At 38.7% G+C, this 24,542-nt stretch overlaps 1 protein-coding gene across 8 annotated transcripts in view; it reads left to right on the forward strand.

Moving 5' to 3' along the window:
- Window positions 1–7,116: 7,116 nt before the first annotated feature.
- msi2b (musashi RNA-binding protein 2b) overlaps window positions 7,117–24,542 on the forward strand; it is a 260,386-nt gene continuing 242,960 nt past the window's right edge. For all 8 annotated transcript variants that reach the window (XM_053507328.1, XM_053507327.1, XM_053507329.1 and 5 more), the window contains exons 1-5: window positions 7,117–7,301; window positions 7,682–7,722; window positions 7,965–8,046; window positions 8,422–8,506; window positions 12,889–12,930. In XM_053507328.1, the coding sequence (XP_053363303.1) occupies window positions 7,240–7,301; window positions 7,682–7,722; window positions 7,965–8,046; window positions 8,422–8,506; window positions 12,889–12,930 (312 nt within the window). In that variant the 5' untranslated portion in view covers window positions 7,117–7,239. The remainder of the gene's footprint in view (window positions 7,302–7,681; window positions 7,723–7,964; window positions 8,047–8,421; window positions 8,507–12,888; window positions 12,931–24,542) is intronic.

A 24,542-nucleotide genomic window follows, 5' to 3' on the forward strand; every position in this document is an offset into this window, starting at 1 on the left:
ATGACAAAATACCTAAAGCACACGTATAAGGTAATCCGACAGATATTGAATGGAACGTGATTAAATAAGCCCAAGTGATCATGGTGTAGTATGTGCGACTCTACAAGGCTTTTTATACAGTACAAACCTACTCTGCTGTAAATAAGGTTTAAATAATAATTAATAATAAATGTAATAATTTTTAATACAGGATTAAAAATAGGTGGTAAATATAACCAGTCAAGATTATACTGTGTAATAAAAATGCACAACATGCATTCAAGATATATGTTTGAAAATGTGGCAGACATGTTGATCCTAATTTAGACCTGTTAATGTGGAGAACAAGGGGTTGAGTTCTAGGAGTTGTCTTGAAAGTGATCAGCGGCGCAGGTGGTGGTGCTACCGTCGTGTCGCGTGGATGCTCTTCATATTCAAGGTTCAGGAAATGAGTCTGGATTGAGAACATGACATGGGGCTGAATAGGGGATAATAGTGTTAAAAGAAAGAAGGAATTTCAAGGAGAGTGAATCCATGTTAAAGATCATTTATAAACGTAGATTGTTTTTTTACACTTTTATGTTCAATACTTTTTGTTCCTAAGTGCAAAATTATTAATACATTATTAATAGAACTATTCAGTACTGGATGACATCTGTAAATATACAAAATGAGACAGATGATGATGTCATGGTTAGCACTGTTGATGATGATGAGACAGATGATGATGTCATGGTTAGCGCTGTTGATGATGATGAGGCAGATGATGATGTCATGGTTAGCACTGTTGATGATGATGAGGCAGATGATGATGTCATGGTTAGCACTGTTGATGATGATGAGGCAGATGATGATGTCATGGTTAGCACTGTTGTCTTGCCCCTACAGGTTCTGGGTTCGGTTCCTAGACCCAGAGTCTGGCTTGGGTTTCCTCCTTCAGTCCAAAGACAGGCAGATTAGGGTAACTGGCATTTCCAAATTGCCCGTAGTGTGTGAGTGTTAGTGTGTGTGTATCCTGCGATGGATTGACATCTTGCCTTTTAGCCTGTATACAGGATAAAGCATTATAGACGATGAGTGAGTGATTATACATAATGTCTGTTTAATTTCTTTTTTTTTTTTTTTTTTTTAAAAGGAAAAAGCTAAAGGGGTGTTTATGGTTGTTACTTTTGAGCCTGTACTTTCAGTTGGCCCTGCTAATACCAACCTCCAGGGACCCATCAGTGTATTCACTGTGAAGGATGCACCATATGGATGGGGTAGGTCATAATCTTCTGTTTTTTTTTTCTGTTTATTAGATTTTTTTTGTTATATTCACTGTGAAGGATGCACCTTATGGAGTGAGTAGGTCATAATCATGATCAGTTTTGATTTACACCCCAACATCAGTAGCCGTACCTTAATGCGATAACACAGAATGACCACAAGATGGTGTATCAGTTCATCATTTGAACATCATCAGCATCATCAGGAGCACTTGAGCACCATTTGTGTTACATAGTAAATTAATCAACTTTATGCCTGTCTGGGTTCTCGGTCATATTGAGGAGCTGCGTGGCCTTATAAAGCTCAGATGGTTCTAATGAGTGCACTCAAGCACATATGCTGTTCATTCAAATGCCTTCACTTCATTTTTTCCTCATCACCAGATCAATTCAGTTTTTAGAGGTCACTGCGAGTCTTTTAATTCGGCGAAACAGCAGGTTCCTCGACTATGAATTCCACGTATAATGAGATACAATAGGGAGTTAGACATATTAATTCATGCGAATATTATATATTTTTATAGCATTCTCATTTCTTTGAGAGACCTTTGAAAGGCTGCGGAGGCATATTGGATTTAAATCTAATCTAATAACAGAATAATAATTTACACTGTATAATAAAACCTGGAACAGCTTTATATTGCCAGTCATCGGTAATTCATAATTCCCCACCATTCACTTAATACAGTGATGTCAGCACAACATTGTCGTAGCAGATCATAGAGGTTCGCAGGGACAATTAGTTACAGTGCAACAAGATTTGCAATTGTGTCTGAAATCCATTATAAAGGTCGTTTTTAGTTCCCTTAATAAAAGGCCCTTAGAAAGTTTTATAGCATTTTGTGTGCTGCTACTGGTGAACCAGTTGTTACCCATCATCACTCAGGCCTGAGTCTAGCCTGTGAAGACATTTAGTTTCTTTGCTATCAGACAGCAGTGAGTCAGGCAGAACGCCGCGGATGTTCCGTAGCATCTGGAGTAACCTGTAGTGCGGCGGCGAGTGAGAGGCGGCTCAGCAGAGATGGACTTTTGAGGCTGAGTAAGGAAATATTCAGATAAAAGCATAAAGGCCTTCAGCACCTCTCTGTATACAGGCTTCATCTGCTTACCGAGCCGTCTCTGCGTGTGTGTGTGTGTGTGTGTGGAGGTATTGTATTGTACATGTGAAGGCCTTTTCCAGGCTCATGAATAGAGCAGCTGCATTGTTGCGAGGACCCGTAACTTATTAAAGGGAAAGCACCAGAAAGAACAGCGTTCTTGTCCTTGATGTGAATGAAACTGAGCTCAGTGAGTAAGAGCAGCTTTCACTGGTACTCACCGACTATGAAAAGGGAGTTATGAGTCTCCCATAACACACTCACGGAAAAAAAAGAAGCTTTTTAAATTGCACATGGAATTACTGCGGGCCCAATAGTGAAGCTTAAAGGATGATTTTATTACTTATTATATATAATTGCATCATTATTATGACTTTCTGTTACATATCTGAGAAGTCGGCATCGACCAATTTAATGATTTTGTTTGTTGTTTTATTTTGGTCCATTAGTGAACAAAAGGACAATACAAAATAAATGAGCTTGAAAACACAAGATTGCATTGATCATTTTTTGTTATAAAATATATCATATATAATAAAATGTTATAAAATTATCATTGCCTAAGTTGAGTTTGATATCACATCAACATTGTAACATTATATTATATAATATTAACGAATGATATTATCATATTATGTAGTAGATCATACGATTTTTCTTGTTTCTCTCCCTGAAGTGTGTATACATGACTGACTCTGTGTTTGTGTGTATCAAATTCAAAAATGTAGGAATCAATAACGTGTCAGCAATGATGTTAATATTATCATATATACCTGTATGTATATTATTAAATGTATGGAGTTTTATAACAGTGACATCATCATTACTGTTGAACCTAAAGTCAGTTGACTTTTGTTTTTTATTTATACTATTAAGATTTCCCGGTTCAATGCATTTTTGATTTTTCCATCTGGAAAAATGTTTTTTAATTAGATAAGAAATGCTATATGCTAATTACACAACTTCAACAAACTCCAAAAGACACTCAGCAGACACATTTGTTATGGCATTCATTTATGTGTTGAAGGCTTCCCCTTCACTTTTATTGTCAAATTCAATTTTACAGATGTTTGGCACATTGAATTTACCTCTAATTGCGAAAAGCACAGCCTCTAATTGGGCGAAGCTCCGTCATGCACTTAGTCTTCACTTTAATCATGAGCTCTGAATCTGACGTCTTTCTGCACTGTTTCTGAAGACTTAATGGACTCTTGGAAACGTTACAGATAATGGCGGGGTTGCAGCATAAATTAGCAGTTACTTTATAAGCCGTGATTTCACGTACATGCATTTAAATCATCTCCTGATATGCGGCTCATTCACATTCATCAAACCAATCGTGGCTCAGGGTATGTCGCAGATAATGTGAATAATGCCTGGCACATAGTATTAGGCTAATACACTGAAGAGGAGAGACTTCCATAGTCTGCCTTGTGTTAGTGTTTGAAGCTTTGTCCGACATCAATAACATGGCTTGTGTGGAAAATGAATTGGTTTATGGCTGCAAATCTACTGGGAGGAGAGAATATCACATAATACAGTTTAATATCAATTCCAAATGAAAGAGCTTAATATTTCTATTGACAAACAGTCATTTGTTCCACAGTAATCAAACCTGGATTTAATATCAGAGGAGACATTAAACACTTTAGTTCCATACGCGTGTACTAGAATTAGATGCTGGATGTTATTTTCAAGTTAATGCTGTATAAAAAGCAGGCATTTTAAACAAAATATGCTGCTGACCATTATGCTTATCAGATCTTATTATGAAATTATGTCATTTAGATTACTGTAAATAGCCTCTAAACCATTCTGCCAGCCCTAATCTGAAATGTAATTATGTAGTACATTACAGTGAAATGGAGCAGCAGTAGTGGTGCTTATTCCTGTTAAATCTGGAAAAACATTTAAATCAGGAAGAATAAGCTCTGTTCAGCGTGTTCGCCTTGTTACTGGTGACAAAATTAATCAATTATTAGATGATAAGTTTAAATGTTTTGTTCAATGAGTCAAACTAATAGAGATTTGACCTGATTCGATATGATTTTAGTTGCATTTATTCAGTATTCTCAGTATTATTCTTTACAATACCCATAAACTGCTCTCTATGATGTAAAATGCTGGCTGGGACTCTGGGAGACATTTTTCAGCTTCAGACATCTGAAAGGGAAAAAAAAAAGCCTGGAATGAGAGAGATGTTTTGTTTCAGGCTTGTGCCCCATAGGTGCTAGCGTGTCAGTTTACCAACAAGCAGCCTGCCAGGCAGTGAGGTGAGACGCTGGAGTTCACCTGCCAATCAATAGCATCTCAGCCATGCTTCTCTGGACATTAACTTGATGTGGGTTCTTCACTTCTTGTGGTGAATATGCCGTCTAGAATCTGTCTCGGGAAAGGGGGAAGACAGAGACGAGCTGTCTTTGGTGCACAGATCCTCTTCTTAAATGGACCTGCAAGAAATAAACTGCCTTCAGTGAAACATAACTGAGTGTCCACATCTCCTTCCCAGAGGCCTCTTTTTTTTCACTTTTAAATTTAGAGACCTTTCTTTCACCTTTCACTGAGTAATAGGTTTCGCTTTCACAACATGCAGTATGACATCTGATAACTTTTAAAATGATGTTTGTTTCCTATTGTTACATTTATAACTTAGCATTTTAAAATATTTATTCTATGAGCATTGGAGTTTAATTATATCTATGTGTGTTTGTATTGTCTTTGCATATGTTTCAATATTTGTTAATGCTTGTGTAAAAATATTCCATGTATTGATTCCCATTTTTTAAATACCCATTTGTTCCTACTTTAAATAGATATAAAGTCGTTAAATGTAAATGAGAGGTATTGTTTCGTCTTGTTACAGCCCTCCAACTGCATGCAGGACATCTGTGTGTACAAGTCAATGGGCATAAATTTAAATGTTGTCATGAAAGGTAAATATTTAGTTTATGTTTTCCATGACGCACATGTTGATTGTTGAACTTCGGTAAGTTTATTGAATGTTTCATCTGATATTTTGTGTATAGAAGTATACATAGCTGATGCATCAAGATGCAAAAAGTATAAAAACTAACAATAAAGTGTATAGCATTTTACAACACATTAAGTTTTATTTATTCATTCATTCATTCATTCATTTAAAATAGCTCTGATGATGTGTTGATCTCTCACAAATTTCTGGCATTTTTTCAAACCTAATCTATAAAGGCTCACTTCCCATGTCTTCAAAATTCTAATTTTCAGTCCAGACTCCTTGAGGGCCGACTCCACTTATGGGCTCTGATTAGACACTACTCCATATAATGTCCCTTGTTATCTCAGTTTTCTAAACATATAAGCTTAAAACTTGACTTACCATTACCGTGGTGTTGTCACCCTGTTATAGCGCTACACATTACATAAGCAGCTATGAACATATGAAAATACTTTGCCACTTTATAATTGTGTCACTGTCAATTTAAATGCTCTCATTGTCTTATTGCACTATTATCCCTCTGACTGTAGTATCAGTATTATTTTGCATTAATAACCTATGCTGATTTTCAAAATTTCACATATAATTGTATATTGTACACCTCTTCCTATTATGTGCAGTGTTTATATTATTTCTATTGCTTATTAAATCTCCATTCATGGTGCAAACCTCACTAAACTGTGTTCTATTCTTTTATTATAATCATGACATAGTAGATCTCTTGATTAACGTTACAATAATAATCATCTTAATTTATGGTAAATAGATAAATACGCTTAATTTATTTTTTATAATGTAAGGATCTTCAGACTTGTGTGTTTACTTTACTTATAATTTCTTATTATTTTAAGGTTAACATCTAGCCATCTGGTTCAGTTTGGTTCACACATATGGGAATAACACAACACAAATTAAACAGGTCCCTCAATTTGTGTTGGATCCGAAAGTAAAATAAAAAAGTAGCTTGTTTATTATGTGTAATAAATAGCCTTAAATTACTGCTAATGGTGACATAATCTCTGGGAACGAAGTGTCATTGTCCTATTGCACTATTATACCTCTGGCTGTAGTGTCAGTATTATTTTGCATTATTAACCAATGCTGCTTTCAAAGCTTTTACATATCTTTCCTATTAGTGTTCTATTATTTTTAGTGCTTATTATTATACATTATTATTTCTATTGCTTATTAAATTTTAATTCATAATGCAAACCTCACTGAATTGTTCTTTATTCTGTTATGATAGTTATTACATAGTAGTTATTTTGTTATATGACCTTCTTGATTATTGTTGCAAAAACACTCCTCTTTATTAATCGAACAATAATAATCATCTTAATTAATGATGGACAAATAAATATGCTGAAGTTATTTTCTTTAATGAAACGATGATCAGACTCAGTGTTACGCTCTACTTTTAACTTCAGGCAATTTAAGGTTAACACCTGGCCACCTGAGGTTATCAGGTTCAGTTTAGTTCACAAAAATACAACACTTGAATTGAACATGAAGAGTGGAAGGAGCTTATTTATTTATCATATTAAATAAATTGACTTAATGGTGACGTAATCTTCGTGCACCTAGTGCTCCCTACGGCCAAATTATTATAATAAAACCAAACACGTGTTGTGGGCGTGGCTGTCGGCGCAACGTCAATGTGTTCTGTTTGCAGTGACGCGCGCTGTGACTCCGCCCCGCCTCTAGGAGGAGGAGGAAGAGGCGGAGGGTGGAAAGAGAGAGGGGCGGGGAGTGGGAGGAGTCAGGAGGGAGAGCTGAGCCCACGTGTGACGCGCGCGCATTCCCGGCTCAGTGCGATTCGCTTTAGCGGCGCTCCGGGCTCCGTCCGCTCTCACTGCGCGCCTTTTAGTTCGCTGCCTGTGTGTGTGTGTGTGAGTGTGTGTGTGTTTTTAGTTGGGTTTTAGCGATGGAGGGAGACGGGAGCCAAGCCACGTCCGGGAGTCCGACCGATTCGCAACACGACCCAGGGTAAGAAGGAGCATTTTTTATTATTATTTTCAATTCTAACAGCACTTGACTTTACTCTCGTGTCACTGCGCGCGCCAGAATGAGAAAATATTTATTTAAGCAGCTTGTTGGGAAGCGCGCGAGGTGCAGGGCACGAGAGAGAGAGCGCGAGAGCTTCCGGTGTTCCTGCGCTCAGCGCTACACCTTTGTTTGGTTTGTATCGGAGCCTGGCCTGCCCCTCTACCACCCAGCTCTCAGGCAGGGCTCCCAGCTCCTGCACACACTCCACTGTCTGCGTGTAGCGCCTGTTTTTCTGCTGGGCTAGCTGAGTTTAGTTAGCTCCACGTCAAAATGGCCGATGTGACATCTGGACTCACTTCTGCTGTGTTTTCCTCTTCCAGTAAAATGTTTATCGGTGGCCTCAGCTGGCAAACTTCACCAGGTAAGAGGAGCATTCGCCTGGCTTTGCGCTGTGTGTGTGTGTGTGTGTGTGTGCGTGTGTGTTGTGCTGGTTTGTCTTGCTGTGTTCTGTACAGGAATTCCTTCTGCTTCATTTCTAGTCATCTCAAGTCCTCTATTCGACCCCTATATGCATTAGGGGGCGTTTAAACCCATACACACACACACACACACACACACTGCACTTGTTCGGTTGCTTATGTGCCTTTTTGCTTTTTTTTCCAGACAGCCTTAGAGACTATTTTAGTAAATTTGGAGAAATCCGAGAATGTATGGTGATGAGGGATCCCACGACCAAGCGCTCCAGGTAAATCCAGTGCAGTGTCTGTCTCTCTCTCTCTGTGTGTGTGTGTGTGTGTGTGCGCGCGCGCACAGCGCTACACTTTTCCAACCTACTGGATCAGTGAATGCAGTGACATTGAGTTTCAGTGGCGCGCGCACACACACGCACGCGCACACACAGGGACAGTGAATGCTAGTTGTTATTTAGCCTGCTGTTTTCCATAAACACACACACACCCATGGATACTTTTACAGCGTGTATCCTCCACTCTTAACGCAATGTCACTGCTGACATGTGTAAAAGTTACCTAAAATATTGCAAATTGCTTCTCAGTTATCTCACTAGGCCTGGTTGTTCATCTGTGTTCTGTATGTGTGTGTTTATTTTTTCTCCTTGCAGGGGATTTGGGTTTGTTACGTTTGCAGACGCCGCCAGTGTAGATAAAGTTTTAGGTCAACCTCACCACGAATTAGACTCAAAGACGGTATGTTTGCTTTTTACTTGTGTTATCATGTGTTGTGTGTAATCCTTTCCTGTTCTATTTGATACCTGCATGTAATTTTTTTTTCTTATTGTACCACACATCAACCGACATACACACACACACAGATGACAGGAGGCTCTTGATGCAGATGGAGAAGGGTAGATCGGTGATGAACTCTTTCACCTCATTACATTTGGCTTGTATGTCGAAAGGACAATAGGAGCTGTGACACTCTGCACGTCTCTACTGGATATAATGCATCCTGCTAGAGACTCAACGTTCATTTCTGACGTTTGTGTGTTTAATCAGTATTGTTGCTTTGAAGCGGTGCCAAGTCAAGCTGAGCTGCATACAGAGAGTGATCTATGGCTCGAGTGCCTGTTTTACACTTTAGACACACGTGAGGCGGTCTGAAACCGTTCGTCACTGAGACACAGTTACACATCTGTCACTGCGGTTCAAGAGTTGTGCAGTTATCAAGATGCATTTATGGCTTCTCTGGTTTAGGCGCGGAGCATGTTTGTTTGAAGGTCACTGTGTTCTTAAGAGATTATTGTGTTAATCTAATGTGAATTTATTTTTATGTTTATTTTTTCATGTCATTAATAACACGTTTCTTTTTTTACTCCATTTACTAATTATTTTGTACACCTTAAAAATAAAGAATAAAAACCATTTCCAGAATCTGCAAAGATTTGTGTTTTTATATTTAGTTATGAGAGTGTAATAATGTCCAAATTCTTTCCCCCTAAAATATAATATCATACCTAGTTTCAAATTATATTTCCTGCTTTTAGTTTAAATATCTGAAATTAAACTTGGAGCTTTTTTTAAAAAAGTCCTTAAATGTTCATTAAAATGCAATAAATACAAATATCTGGCAGATTTTCTTAGGATGTTGACTAGAGACAAGCAGCTTATTCTTCAACACCAGCACCATGTTTCTGTTAGTCACACTGCAAGCAAGATTTTCACGCCTTCGCCAGCAAAGGGAACTGCTTAGGATCGCCGGATAGGTCCGTTTTTAAAAAGCGCACCAAGTACACGCTGACATTTTACTGTTTCGGGGCCAGTAAACGTTTCACGTTGTATTTCAGGAGCTTTATTATTTGGAGGTTTGTCATTGAAAAACCAGTGGGAGTCAAGAATGAGTAAGCTTTGATTTTTTGTTTTGAATAGCAAGACTGTGGACAAACAGTCCAACATCATTTCCTTCCCAGTAAAAAGAAAAAAAAACCTCAACATGAATGTGCTGAAGGAAATGTAGAGTGCAAAAGTACTTATGCTGAAATCAACAAGGGATTATGTAGCTGTTATTTCCCCAGGACTAGGTGTTATCTAACCTTAAGTCTCAGTGCTTACTGTAGCTTTTTTATGTCTTTTTCATACTTGACAGGTTATCAGAGTGGTTTTGAACCATAGGTTTTAAGAAAAAAAACCTTTATGTGACAGATTAGGAAGGAGAGATGCACAGCTAACATTGTTAAACAAAATATCGGTGTGTTATAATTATTTTTATAATGCTAATTAATATGTATAATCATATATATATAATATATAATAATAGTAGTACAATCATAATAAATTAGACAAAAAAAGCTGTGTAAATTAAACTAATATTATGATAATTATCAATCTGTTGATTTAATTTAATTGATCATTATGTAGTATAATTATTAGTGATCTTTAAATTTAAATTGACTTAAAGTTTTAAAATTTAAATTGATCTAGCTGTCATTTTCAAAATTTCTTTAGTTTTTAACATTAAACAGTTATTTTGTTCCTGATGTGGACAGTATTTTGCACTTCATTTTCTGCTGGAGTGTTGATTACGTGCAGATTTAAGAAAAGACGCAACACAGCATTGCTCAGTCGAGGTTATGGTGCTATATTAGTCTTCTGCAGATGAACCTGTTAAATAAATTTCTTATACTGAGAGCAAGGTGAATAATGTTGTTGACCTTGCAATAAAGCGATCATAAGTATGTTCTCTGAAACATTAATAAATAGTTTGTGGATGGTGTGTGAGGAGGAGAAGAGAAGAATATTGACAATGTATGAAACTCAGAATATACAACTAAAAACCAGACGTACTGTACCACAGCTCTAAGCATATTTAAGGACACATTGCTCAAAGAAGCAATAAAAAAACAGTCTCTTTTAGAAACTGGGTTGTTGTACCTCTAAATCATGTGCCTGTCCGATATTTCCGATGACAAATCTGGGTCAGGTGCATTACGTAATCATTCTGTACAGACATTCATTTAGGATTCTAGCTCAGAAATAAAAAGGTCAAGGTTTTTGTGTTGTTAGCAGGGTTTTGGAATGAGTAGTGAAGAACAGGAAAAAAAACGTAAGTGTGCATTAGCAGCCATGTGTCCAGGATTGAGAGCGATTGAGATCACGAGGACGGCAGCGATGGTGGCTAAAGCAGGGATTACCGTGGCTCAGTTGCTGATGTCATACCTTGAGCCGAGCCATAGCTCGGTGATTCAGTCCTGAGGTGCGTGACCTCATTCATAAAGGTGAGGCCTGGAGCTGTAAGGCCTGATTAATGCAAGAGAAGAGAAAATAAAGATGGAAAAACTTAAAGAGCAGGTCACTCAAAATGGCAGCGCAGTGAAAATTCTGCCTTAAACCATATTGTTTAATCTTGCTCTTTACTAAAATAAAGCTACAAGTACATTCAGCCTTAACTTGCCATTCTGTTCTGTTTTATTTACTCTGATTTATATTCTCCAATTGAATACAAATCCGCTACACAATATTGCACAATTAACTTCATTTTTAAGCACGGTCTTTTCTATTTTGTGAGCCTATTTATTTTATTATATATGTAGTTAATATAAATTATTTATTCTTTTATGACTGTTTGTGTTGTATTTCCTTTGTGTCCATATTTTTTTTTCATTTTTTTCCCACCCGCCTCGCTAGCACTGGCAATTTCCGAGGTGCTGAATGTATGAGAATAGATATGAGCCGAGCAGCACAGCAAAATGTGTGACACACTTTAGTATTTCACATTTGATTAAAAAATGGTTACATAAGCTGCAGATGTAAAACCTGGAGTGAAAATTGCATTGTGTGTTGACAATTGGTTGCCGGCTGCGGTCCTCTCTAAAAGCAATCTGTTTTAGATTAAACACTTTTCTGGATGAATTAAAGTATAATAAAAACAGCCTAGCTTTTCCCCTGGAAAGAGTCTTTAAAAGGCAGTACATGTTACATTCTATTCAGACCAAATTCATTCAGCGGAGTACAATTCCTACCTCCGAAAAAGCAAAAAGAGACATGTTTACTTCGTCTTTCCTTTGCGAACGGTCATGTCTTCAATTTCTCACCTTTTTTTATGAAGTGACAAACTACTAAGACATGCCGTATATTGAAGTGCAATATTCTACTAATGTTTTTTCCCCTTGAGGTTTTTTTTCTCCCTAAAGGAAGACTCCAGCTACAGTGCATACTTGATCATCTGACATCATTTTAGTTAACAGAGCATTTCTGTGCACTTACTTTCCAGCACAAAAAAATTGACTTTCTTATTTTCATGAACTTTAAAATGGAATGCATGGATCCTTGATATTTTAAACATTTCTAATGCTCCTTATATATTATATTCACATCATTTAAAAAAAAATTCTCCTCAAACAAGAAAGCAACGCCTATAATAGACTCGTGTTATATTGTCATGTCACATGATCACTGCTTTGCAATACAGCTGAAGAACAAATTCAATTTCTTTGCCTTTTTTGTAGTAAGTCTAGTTGATGAAAATATATACCATGCTATGACACTTTATGTTGCCATACTTGTGGAATTGGATATAAGCTTTATAACTCATAAGCTTTGTGTCATATGTGTATCATGGTGCATGCTACTGTAGGAGTGATAAGTTCATGTGGTGTGTTTTATAAGCTTCCAACAGATTGATTCTTATGAGGAAAAGTGTCTCAAACCTCTGCTGTTTCATAGGCCTTTTATTCAGACAGTAACTGTGCAGGAAGGAGTCACCAATAATGACGATAATCCCTCTAGAGGGAACAAGGTTGTGGAAGTATTGATTCAGTGCCTCTTCTGATTCTTCAGCTCTCACCAATACAAACTCTGTCATGTCAACTTCATCCCTCAGGTCCCAGACTGCTATGTCCATGAAGCTCTTAATTATAAAAGATGCTTTTCTTTGATGTGTGATATCTATTAAGTAAAGTTTGTTGGAGATGTAAATTACTTGTTACTAGTGGTGACACATGCAAACAGGTCTGCTGCAACAAGTATTGTGCATTATAGTACAACAAAGCATTGTATTACTTGTATGTCATGTTCACAGCGTGTATGCTACTTTACAATATTTGAATATGTCCTTTCTTTCCTTGTTTTATTAGATTGACCCTAAAGTTGCCTTTCCGAGACGTGCTCAACCCAAGGTAAGATGACATTTCCTTTATTTTTTTACAAAAAGAAAGATTTTATTTCTTATTCTTATTTGTTGATTTTTTTTTTTTAGTGTATGCAATAATAATCTTACTTCATGAACCTAATGTTTATATACATGCTGTAATCCTTATTTTAAATGAAGATCATTATCAGATGATCATAAACAGATCATTAGCAGAGATGTTATTTTTATGACCTAGAAAGAAACAAACAAAAAAAAAAACCTGTGTTGAAAATGTGTGTTATTTGGCTGCCTTTGCTGGCTGTATTGGCAGAGATCTTCCTGTTGATGCAGACATGTTAAGCCATGCGCTCTGTGCCCTACTTCACCGTTTGCTGAGCATTCATGCCATGGCCTTTACACCTCAACTGCTTCATCCTTGTTGTGCCTTGAGCCTTTTTAGGGCAGCTCCTGTTCCTGTTTGAAGTTTCGTTATAATGTGTTGGTTTGAGCTTTAGTGAGACAGCCTAAGATTGTTAATCAGCACATGGAAGGCAGCATCCTCCCATAGTGGGCAGGAGGAGGCGAGTGAGAGAGGGAGAGAGCTTGGTAGGTGGCAGGTGTCCATAGCACACTTGGTTGGCTAATTGAAATAAAGAACTTTTTCCATTCTGCCCAAAGTGGGGAATCAGTGGAGGGGAAATGACGCACTGTTTCTCTCGCTCGTGTGCCAGCGAGGCTGGTCCAAACGCAGACCGCAGGGCCCCAGGCCGAAAGCTGCTTCTTGGCTCAGAGTAGGTTTAGGATGAATGGGGGTATTAAAGCACCAGGCTCCAGCAGCACTTCTACTGCACTCGCGTATCTCTGCTATTCCTAGTGCCCGGGAAAGCTGGTAAATAATGAATTCCAGGCAAATACATTAACACCCTCTCCTCCAATCATGAGAGGAGACTCGTAAGGCCGGACAACTGGCAAATAGTAAGTATGATGCAAATACATTACTGCTTTTTCCTCCAGCCCAACGGCATGAAGTGTGTAAGCATTTGCAAATAAAGAAGTGCAGTGAAGTAGAAAAAGCTCTAAATAGCAAAACACGGTCTTTTGTCTATCTATTGCTGGCCTGCTTTTTATTTCCCAAATGAGTGCATGAACACTGACTGTAGCTCCATTTAAATGACAGCGCTTTTACCCAGGTAGCCTTGAAAACTTCGTTCTTTATTAAAAAACAAAAAAAAATCCATATTAAAAGTAGCAGGATTTCTGTGTTTCTTGGATTTTTTTGGTAAAGAAACTCAAGAGTTATTAAGAGTTATTAACTTGTTCTGTAAAGGTGCAGAGTTTTTTTGTATATATATATATATATATAATATTTTTACAGATGAGTGCTGACTGAACAGGGCTTTTGTTTTTGCCATCGTGATTTTTCCTTTTTTCACTGCATGTACTGGAGACTGGAGATGTTTTTTTTTTTTTTTTTTTTTGCTGCTTTTGTTATTGCTATTTTCGTGTTTTTGTCTTTCACACCACATTTGCATAACACATCTTTGCATGTCCTGACAAGATTTTAATTGATATTCGGAGTGATACTGGGCAGGCAAAGGATTCCGCAGATCTGATATTCCCTCTGAGAAAACTGTCATTACCCCAAAGCTATGTATTCTTTTTAATTAAGCTATCATGCTGTTATAACAAGCCCGTAGGTGGAATCTATCCAGGTTGATCAAATTTTTATCGCTTCAGTTCTTTTAAAGCTTGGCTCTTCCTTTTATGTTTTGGTGAAAGCATGTCTATTGTGTAGTCCCCTTTGTGTCTGATCTTTATGGTGTGGACAGGGTGAAAACTAAACTACCTGCTACTTCAACCTTTTTATATTCCAGGCTGTAATCTCTTAATCATATTACTGTGCATGCATGAAGTCCAGTGCTGTAGTGTTAACTGTATCGCTGGTGCACAGCGAGTATGCTAGCTGTGAAGGCTGAAGTTTTGTCCTTGCTGGAATTCGGGCCTGTGTATTTTTTTTTCCTTCTCCAGACCGCAGGAGATCTTACCCTTTTCACCCCTCCTTTGTGCTTGTTCTTAGCGCTTCTGGCTCGCGGCCATTGCTTTTGCAGCCTTTAAAAGATTATTGTGTCATTTTGCTGACACCAGTTCCAAACACTGTTAGACACTGCGTAATGAGTTTGCGATTGAAAGCTCTGAGCAGCCACCCTCTGTTTCCTGACTTTATTTCACCAGACTCTCACCAGTGAATTCCACGCCACTGGCAATAATCAGTCTAATGAGTGACGTTCTCCTCAAAAACGCAATTTATGCTTGAAGTGCATTGAGGGTGAATGAGGTGGGGGGGGAGAGGGGGGGAACAGGAAGTAAAAAGATTCAGCACAGAGCATGATAGGATCCTTCAGTTTCAGCAGCGGCACAACAGACAACAAGCCTGTGAGTGGAGAGACGTCCTGGCATTTACCACCACGAGAGCTGTCAAAACAATGCCTGCACTTGTTCTGCTCCCTGAGCTACATCCTCAGCTCTGAGGCATCAGCCTGGCTTGGGATTTGCCAAGGGAGTTTGGAATTGAGTTTACTCCTGCTGTGGTGTCATTCCCCCGGATTTATTTATTTTTTCCCTCCTATCCCACGTACGTGTCCGCGTGCTGTTTTAAAAAAAAAAAATTAAAATCCCCTACCTCACTCCCTGCCTTGCGGCTGTTTTTATGTAAAATATTTTTTTTGCTTTCTATGCCACAAAGCAGCAGACGTTGCTCAGGGAGTGGAGGCTCTGTGATCAGTGGGAAAACTGCGGGCTGAGTTTTTTAATGAAGTCCATAAGACACCACTGAGAAGTAGCGAGCTCTTGAGGAAGCGAGGCAGCTTGGCAGTTGCCTCCCCCCCCGTCCCAACACTCCCATCTCCGAACGGCCCTCTGCTGCCATCCAATGCCAATTAAGATCTACGCACAGGCATGACTCAGTCCCTCTCTGCCGTCACCACTGCACGCTGCTTTCATTTTGCCCCACGTGCTGACAGCTCGGCAATGTAGCTGTTTTCTTCTCTTTGCTAGCTGGAAATTTTCAGCGTGTGTTTCTCTGCTGTTTTGAGAAAAGCAGATTTGATAAAAGGCCCTTCGCTTAATCCGTCGCACATCTTTTGATGTCTCTGAAGCTTGGTTTAAATATCGTGTAGAACCTGAGTCGCTCAGAGATGAGAGATTTGCAGCTGGTGTGCGACGAATTTGTTCATCCGCGATAACAAGGCAGTTCTGCCTCTTTGGTGCTTGTGTCGTAGCTAGCCAGATTATACATGCGCTAAAACCGAAGACAGGAAATCAAACCCTGCGTCTTTTTGGATTAGTTAAGCAAAAAAAGGCAACATAAAAATGACCGTCTCGGTCGTGGAGCAGGTAAGACGGCTTAATGCCAGGCTCCAGCGACTGATGTCTCTCTCTCTTTTTTTTTTTTTTTTCCCTTTGTTTCTGAGGCATCTTTTGTCTCCCTGCTTGTTTTGTCAGGGAGCAGGGATGATGTGTTCACACTGGCAGGAGACGCTGTAGAGGAAAATTCATGGCCATTGCTGCTAACCCAGCGCTAACTACCATTGAGTGACACTAATGAGGGGAACAGGCATGCAGAAGAGCGAGAAAACGAGGTGCTCTCAACACGGCCATTGACAAAACTCCATTTAGGTTGCAACACTCAGTAATCTTTTGCAATCCCCCCACCCCTGCCCATTCCATTTTTTCCCACCTTCTACTGTTTCTTTTCAAACACACTCAATTACAGTATTTCTGAGGATGTGTTTTTTTTTTTTTTTTTCCCCCTTCTTCTTCTTCGCACTTTGATTTGTTTTGATCAGCAGAAGCACAGGGATCTAATGGAGGCCTGCTGATAGTGTGGCAACATGTCTAGGGCAGAGCCAAAACAGCCCCGGCTGCGAGGAAGAGCACGGCGAAGACTAATCCGGCATGTAAAGACGCTATATTTCGAGTCCTAACTATGCCGAGGTATTCTGATAAGAATGTGCACTGAGACATGCTGTTCCTGCGTAACCCTCGCTTCAATCTTGTTGGAAGGTCAAGAAGAAAAATCAATGCTGTTTGCTGTTACAGGATTCGTTGCAGTTGTTGGCTGCACATCAACTAGACATTGTTGCTTTGAGGTCTCCATTTTCCTCGGAAGTAGGCGAGCTAAAAAGGTTTCTTTGTGTAAAATTCAATGTTGCAGGTCAGTGCTTTAGCACTTCCAGTAAGACAAAAAACAAAAAGTACTGTGAGGAGAACTGACACACACTGTGACATTAGTGCAACGATCAAGCGAAATCAAGGCATTAACTCTGATGTTTCCATTTTGCTTAAAAACAATGCTCCTTTGTTTATTTATTGCCGTGAACTTAAGGCAAAATTGATTAAAACTGCACATCACACACAAAACAGATGGTCATAATTATCCTAGCGGTTTTATTGCACATGAAATCGATATGCATTTCCTTGTTACGCACACAAATGTATTCTTTCTTTAAATAAATGACTTGTTTAGATGGCATTTTGTGCTGCATCAGTATGATTGTGAAAAAACATCATTTGTTCATGGCTCAGATGTTCGGCTGGGCCGCGAGTCCTAGAAACACCTCAGCAGCTCAGACAAGTTATTACACAGTGACAAACTCAGTTTGGAGCATCTGCGAGCTTTCATTTAGGGTTTCTCCCGGAGCTGAAGGCTGCCAAGCGTGTTGCAGTTCCCTGTAGGAGCAGACAGGCCTCCATATCCACCCCTGCAGGCACTGCAGCACTGAGACGCTCTTTAAAGCTGCTGTTAGCTGCCATGTCTCACACACTCAAGTAGTGCTGGGGTTCTCCACCCACACTCTCTCTCTCTCTGATACTCTAGCTCTCTCTCCACACAGCTCTATACCTCCATCTCTCCCTGTTATTGTCCAACTCAATCTCCCTTTCTCTCCCTCACCATAATCACATGTTCTATTCAGGATCTCATGTTCTATATTAATATGCTTTTTTATTATTTTAAATATACCGCAGCAGAAGTAATCATGTTTTGATCTTGATCATGTTTGCCATTTAAGCACAATGATATTGTTGAGCTATGCCTAAAAAAAAAAAACTAATTGGCTCTTACACACACATGGTCTGGTCACATCTGCTTGGTGCATTGTAGTGTTTTTGCTTTTTAATATAGCGCTTCATAGCATCACGTTGTTCCATGTGGCGGAGATCTGAATTTAAAAATGATCTCATCAGTTGTTGTTGTTTTTAGGATTCTGTATTTTAATTATGCAAGTTTTTAAATAAAATCTTTTATTACAGTTTTATGACTCATATTGTCAGACATACACTCGTTTGATGAGCGATAGCACGAGACATTTGTCTGAAGTATAAACTCAATAAATTTGTTTCATTTGCAGAAAATATGCAGCAAACCACATATTAAATTATGAATTTTTCCTGCTAAACAAGACAGATTGGTCAATTTTATTACACTAATATTTAACCGAAAAAGTATAAATGTGATATTTGGATGTCAAAATGTTATATGTATCCTCTTTAAAGATGAAATGAAACTCCATCGATTTAATAACGCAGCAGCTTATTCACTAATATGTTTGTCGTCCAATTTAGCATTTGAAAGAGATTGAGTTAATGAGTGCAGAGCAATATGTAAAAAGTTCTGTTTTTGTTTATTTCAAGTGATACACTGATAAAGCGCGTTTAAAAGGTTTTGTTAATAACTTGGCTGAATAATTGAAAAAAATATAACCAGAAATTCACCATCTATCAAAATAATCAGGATGATCATTGCTTGTTCGCGTTTTCCACTTTCTGTAAAATGAATTCTAATTTACTTCTCACTCATAACGTACTACAACCTCGCACTGATTTCCCTCTGTACTGTTTTCATTCTTTCACTGAAACATCATTTCATTTCTGCTGTTTTTCCGCCCTTTTCTTCTGTTGCATCGCTGTGACAGTATATGGATGTAGCACTCGTGAACATATTGCTCAGAACATTTTCACGAGCGGTGACAGTGTTGACTTGTCAGATGTGACATCCTGTTCTCTGCTTCTCTCTCTGTAGGCGTTTGGGTGTGTTTGTGTGTGTGTGTGTGTGTGTGTATAAGGTGTGCAGTGTGTAGTAACTGTCTGTGTAGCAGAAGTTAGCTTAAGTGCTACAGTGTGTGTGTGTGTGTGTGTGTGTGAGAGAGAGAGAGAGAGTGTCCTTGTTTAGTGGTTGTCCTTCACTCCACTGCAGCAGCATGGCCTTTTCCCCAAACAGAGCACACGCCCTCGTCTACTCGTCCTTTCCACTTTCTCTTCACCCACATGACTTGTCCGGGGTGACAGACAGAGACGGAACGATTTTTTCTTGTCTGACTGCAGCGCATGCACCCGTGTTTGAAATGTGGTCATGAGATTTCACTGGCTGAGAGACTGACCCATGATGGACAGACAGCACCTCGATGGAAACGCCTCCCTCACTCAGCGTGTCCCCCTCCCACTCACTCACTCACGCACACACACACACACACACATCCCCACCCCACACTCTCTGGCTTTGCTGGAGCCTCTGCTTCTGCATGATAAATCTGATGCTAAATTTAGAGGTTGTTTTTCTTGTGCAGAGAAAGGGAGAGATTACTGACAGGGAGAGACGGACGGACGTGTGTGTGTGTGTGTGTGTGTGTGTGTGTGTGTGTGTGTGTGTGTGTGTGTGAGACTGTATAAAGGGGTGGCAGGCTTTTTATTTAAAGCTATCCACTATCTCAGGGAAGTACTTTCCAATCGTCATATCTTAAAGCTTCTTCTTCTCCCCTTGATTTGGTTTATATGTAATGTTTTTTAGTGGCTTAGGCTTGTCTGATTCACTTCTGTTTAATATGATACTCAGTCAGGAATCCCATCCGTGCATGTGCACTTGTTTCCTACTGGCCGGTCCTTGTGATCCCAAAGGAATCTCAAGGTTTTTTTTTTTTTCTCTACTGAATTAAACTTTAAACTTTTTGCCATACTTCCTAAACCCTCGTTCACCACTTTGCTTTTAAATCTTCGTCGAAATGCTTTAGTTTGTCAACAGTGGCTGCACAGTTATGTAACGGTGAGCTTGCAGATCTTCCTCTGGCAGCACCTCATGCTCCAGTGCAATCACTACCTCGGTATCTGTTTCATTCGCTTCACTCCACAGTCCCTGTGAAACCACTTACCTTCATTTCCTAGCTTGCCACCGTAATGCTGGAAATAACAGGACACAAACTGGATTTTGCAAACAAAACTACTCCCAGTTTTCTCCTTTCTCCCTGTCTCTCTCTCTCTGTGAATGTGTTCAGTGTTGTGCCCATGCTCGTGTATGAATGTGGGTAGTTGTGAAGAGATTAAAGCATTTAGGAGTGTGTGGAAGGCTAAGTGTGAGCGAGGGGAGGTGGCCAGGAGTGTTCACAGTGCTGATCCAGCTGAACCAACAGGAAGGACAGTGCTTATGAAAGAGCTGTAAACTGACCTGCTTTACCTTTTCTCTCTGTGCTGCGAACACTGCCAAAGCAAAACAAACTTCAGTTTTTTTTATTTTACAGAATCCAGCCTCTATTAGTCACAATGAAGTACACAGGGGCACAGGTGTTGCAGCAGTGTTGTCCTCTCTCATTTTGTCAAGTTGCAGCTATTTTGCGATTGTCTGTCGGCCATATGGCTAACACTTGATTAGCAGCAAATTCCTGCCACGCCGGGCCGATAGGAATGAACGCAAAGCTTATTATTATTGAGAAGCAAAACAGCAGCACATGGTCCGAGACACTGACTGACAAAATATCATCTTTGCCCATTGTTTATAGGTTGGAACCAGATGTTTCTGCGACTCGTTTAGGACAGATAATACACCGCAGTCAGTGTGCTGTCTAACTATTATAATAATTCCATTAATTAAGCATAGAGGCTTCGTAATCGAGCTTTGGAAAGACAGCCAAGGTTGTCCAAACAATTCAGTCCATGAATTCTTAACAATATAGCAGTAGACCTACACCTAGAATTGTTTTCTGACAAACCTTGGGAACGTGTGTGTTCAGGTATTAAAATAGTGATGTATTTATTTTAAATAAATCTACAGACTTTCTGTGCATTCAAATCTGATATGATGCTCTATTATGAGTTTTCTTTGTGTTAAATCAAACCAGTTAGAGAATGATATTGTCTGTAAACATTTAAGTACCGAGGTCAGCACAGATCCGCGTCATAGCTCTCCAGGTCGGGCCTGAGCTCAGGTTACTGCTTCCGTCTCGTTCAGAGTTTTGCATGTTTTCCCTCATCTGCATGTGATTCCTCTGGGGTATCTGCTGTCCTCCAACATAAAAAAAAAAAAATCCTGACAGAAGGAGATTTTGCGATTTAAAATTGCCACCCCGGTGCTAATGTGTATGCTTGGTTTCTTGTAATAGACAGGCTTCCCGTTTCTGTGCCCAACGTTTTTAAAGATAGGCCGTGGATTCACCTCCTGAGCCTGACTAGGATAAAGCACTTACTTAAAATGAATGAATATATTTATCTACTCCAAGGTGACTTCTTGAATTTTCTTGCAGAGGCAGATTTAGTAACCATTCCATGATCGATCATCAGTTTGAGTAAATGAATCAATGATCGCTTATTAATCACATTATTTGTGTTTTCTGAAAGTCTATTCCAGCACCATTAACTATTTCTCCACCTGAAGTACATTACACATACATATATTAACTAGGATTACTCTTATAAGCAACTATTACTGAATATATTAATGTTACAAACACAACATAGCTGTCAAAGCAGAAGTTTACAGTCACCTAGTATTTACCATGGTACACACACCCCTTGTGACAAATGTTTCATGTCGCGCTCTTCAGGTTAAGATTTTCCTTTGTTCCGGCTTACTTCTATTGTTTTTCCTAAAGTATGCCTGCCTCTGGGAGCGTATATCAACTGAGATACATCGTCTACCATTTTCCACAACTGTGTTGTGTTAGCATGTGTAGTCATCAACGTTATATGTTATATGCGTCTCTCTCACATTAAATGTGTTTCTGCTATACAGTTGTCCAGACGTGGGAAAAATGTTATAGATATCATAACCGATTGCCTGAAATGTACAGGAAATCAAATTATTGTCAACTATAATCCATGATCGTGCTATCAGTAGTCCCTTTGTGCAGATTCTACAAATTGAGATTGTGCTCATTCTACATAAATAAATAAAGTAAAGATGTTTGAATTAGTTTACTCTTTAACATACAATTATTTACTTTTGTTCAACCTACTTATATTACTTGAGCAGAAATTCTGCTTTTACCGTATTTAAATATTTTGATACATGAATCTTTTTTTTTTTTTTTTGTGCAGTAACGTGTCACATTATTGTCAGAACTTTTTTAGTCTAGGTAGCTGGTAGATTACGGACAGATACACATCTGAGGCATCTGTAGCATTGCAACACTTCCAGCATACACATCTTCTTTTCTAATTAGCACAAAATCTGTGTAGTGTTCTTCCACTTTTCTACTGTTTCATTTATTAGCTATCTAGCGTTTAGTGAAACATGATGCTGAAAGTAGGATTGATTGATTAAAGCAAGCAGGTGTTTTTCTCCTTCAAATTGATAAATGAAGCACTGAAATAATTGGCTTGTTTCACTTAGGTTAGTCTTCATTTGCATATTGCTTGCTAATAAGCACCGGGGAAAATGCTGTTTATAATATCTGAAAGGACAGAAGGGACCTAAACAAACATTCGTCTCAGCATTCCATCTTTACTTTAATAAGTGTAATGCTACCAAATCACCTGCCAGTTAATCATTTACAGGAATTAGATTTATAAATTACATTGTAATATTGGGAAATTTGTCAAGTCACTGTTCAAATGACATCGAGATTTATAGACTGCATTGTTCCTGTCGGTTTTAAACATACAGTACAACTCAAAGGCTTGGACACCAGTTTGGATTTGCTTTCTACATTGTCACATTCATTGATTTTTTCAAAACTGTGAAACAACACAAATGGCATTTGATAATTAAGCATCAACAACAGTCATTCAATTGTTATTTTGAGACACGAAGGCAGGCTGTTTTGAAAAATTTCTTGCAAGAACAACAATATCAAATGCATTTGCGAAACCCAATAAGCATCATGATGAAACTGGCTCTCGTGAAGACCCAGGAAAGCAAGTCTAAAATTTACCGGGCTGAAAAATCACCAATTAACAAACAGCACATTAGACAAGAGCTTTCCAGAGAAATAGAAATGTATGGAGTGGAGGGAAATGAATGGAAATTCCTAAATATTTTGATGGGACAAAAATAATAACCATGTGCCATCACCTTCACAGTTACCAGTGCTCAGTTCTTTCTTCCAACACAATCATCACCAACTGAGAGAATGACTTTTGAAAGAATGGTGTATTAAACTCTGCAGTACAATTCCAGAGAATTGGAGAATCTATATCAAAGTGCAGTGAATATGTCCTGGTGTCTCGTAGTGGTCCAGCACCTTGCCCCTTTTGTGTATGGGTTTTTATATTGCTTTTTGTCACCTTTTTGTACCGAAGACTGTCCCTCTGCCCAGTAGCTTCTTTTGAAGTAGGACTTTAAGTTTTCTGGCCTTTGTGGGGTGGTGATGTCATTTCATACAGGAAGGTTAAAAGAAAACACTGACAACAACAGCAATGAAAGACGAGCTCAATGTCTGATATTTTACTCTGAATTTGGATTTGTGACCTATGACAAAACCGCACTGAGGTTTCCACAGGTTAAATAAACCTTATTATTGAAAGTTGCCATTTTGTATTATTTGGCAGAAAGAAATATTCTAGCTAACTACTTTACAAGTGATCTGTCTATGACATACAGTACAATGACCACATAATATTAATGCCAATTATTGAATAATTCAATTCAATTTAATTTCATTGTACAGTGCTTTTAACAATTGTCATTGTCGCAAAGCAGATTTACACAATCAAAAGAATTCTGGAAGTTTGTATAAAAAGTGAATGTGTCTGAATCAAAAATATAAGATTATCTCTTATGAGCAAACCGAGGACGAAGGCAACAGTGGCATGGAAAAACTCCCTGAGATGGCATTAGAAAGAAACCTTGAGAGGAACCAGATTGAATTTGGGTGATAACGGTTAGCAGGGATTGATCTGCAGTCATACAGTGTGTTAGGAGGCTGGACGTTCAATATAACAGGTGATGTGTTTAAGTTAATATGAAGTACAGTTTGAATAACACTGATGATCACTGATGATGGCCTCCTAGTTCAGTAAGATCCTTGGGTTTTCGTGTTGCAATTCCTTTTTACTCATTTTTCTATTAGATTCAAGTCAGGTGACCATGATGGCTACATAAAGCCCTCAGGCACTTCATCTGAAACCAAGCCCTGGTAGACTTTAAAGTATGCTTGGGATCATTGTCCTGTTGGAATGTTCGATAAAACCAATGTTTCAGGTTTCTCACCGACAGCATGACGTTTTCTACAAGGATTCAAAACAATTCAATTAAATTTTTATTTGTGTAGCTTTTAACAATTGTTATTGTTGCAAAGCAGCTTTACACAATCAAAAGAATCATGGAAGTTTGTAAAACATGTGAACGCGTATGAATCAAAATGATCAGATTGTCCCTGATGAGCAAGCCAAGGG

The sequence above is a fragment of the Clarias gariepinus genome, chromosome 11, assembly GCF_024256425.1.
Source record: "Clarias gariepinus isolate MV-2021 ecotype Netherlands chromosome 11, CGAR_prim_01v2, whole genome shotgun sequence".
Classification (NCBI taxonomy): Eukaryota; Metazoa; Chordata; class Actinopteri; order Siluriformes; family Clariidae; genus Clarias; species Clarias gariepinus.